The sequence below is a fragment of the Monodon monoceros genome, unplaced genomic scaffold (assembly GCF_005190385.1).
Source record: "Monodon monoceros isolate NGI ecotype Baffin Bay Population unplaced genomic scaffold, NGI_Narwhal_1 Super_Scaffold_8, whole genome shotgun sequence".
NCBI classification, from domain to species: domain Eukaryota; kingdom Metazoa; phylum Chordata; class Mammalia; order Artiodactyla; family Monodontidae; genus Monodon; species Monodon monoceros.
Window position 1 is genome coordinate 1,392,071 of NW_021703785.1, and position 541 is coordinate 1,392,611.

The 541-nt window shown below is 71.2% G+C and overlaps 1 protein-coding gene across 1 annotated transcript in view; it reads right to left on the minus strand.

Annotated features, from left to right (window-relative positions):
• Window positions 1-255: 255 nt before the first annotated feature.
• SOX1 (SRY-box 1) overlaps window positions 256-541 on the minus strand; it is a 7,332-nt gene continuing 7,046 nt past the window's right edge. Inside the window, exon 6 of the mRNA XM_029210495.1 lies at window positions 256-477. Within this exon, the coding sequence (XP_029066328.1) occupies window positions 256-477 (222 nt within the window). The remainder of the gene's footprint in view (window positions 478-541) is intronic.

Below are 541 nucleotides of genomic sequence, written 5' to 3' on the forward strand. Positions count from 1 at the left end.
CTCTGTGTCCCCTCGAGCAAAGAAAACGCTCTCTGCCTCCGCGGGTGATAAATACTGTACAAAAAGTCTCAAGAAAACACCGAAGTTCAGTCTCAAACGCACAACGGTCCCGCCTAGCGGTCCCCAGGAGCTCCCGGTTAGGGGGGCCGGGTGTCACCTGGTGCTCGGCGCCAGTGTTTGCCTGTTTACGAGAACGTGGAAACGTCTGTACAAAAGCCAGGCGGCGCGTCGCCGGCCGCAGGGCCCCCCGCGTCCCTAGATGTGCGTCAGGGGCACCGTGCCGTTGACGCCCGCGCCCGCGCCCTGGTAGTGCTGCGGCAGCGAGTGCAGCCGGCTCTGCGCCGCGGCTGCGGCCGCCGCCGCCGCCGGGTCGCCGCCCTCGCCGGCCGGCAAGTACATGCTGATCATCTCGCGCAGGTCCCCGGGGCACGGCGCCCGCGAGTGCGCCGGGGCCGGCGGGCTGCCGCTCGGCTCCGACTTGACGAGCGAGCCGAGCGCGCCCAGGGCGCCCGACGACGCGGCCGCCGCCGCCGCCGCCGCC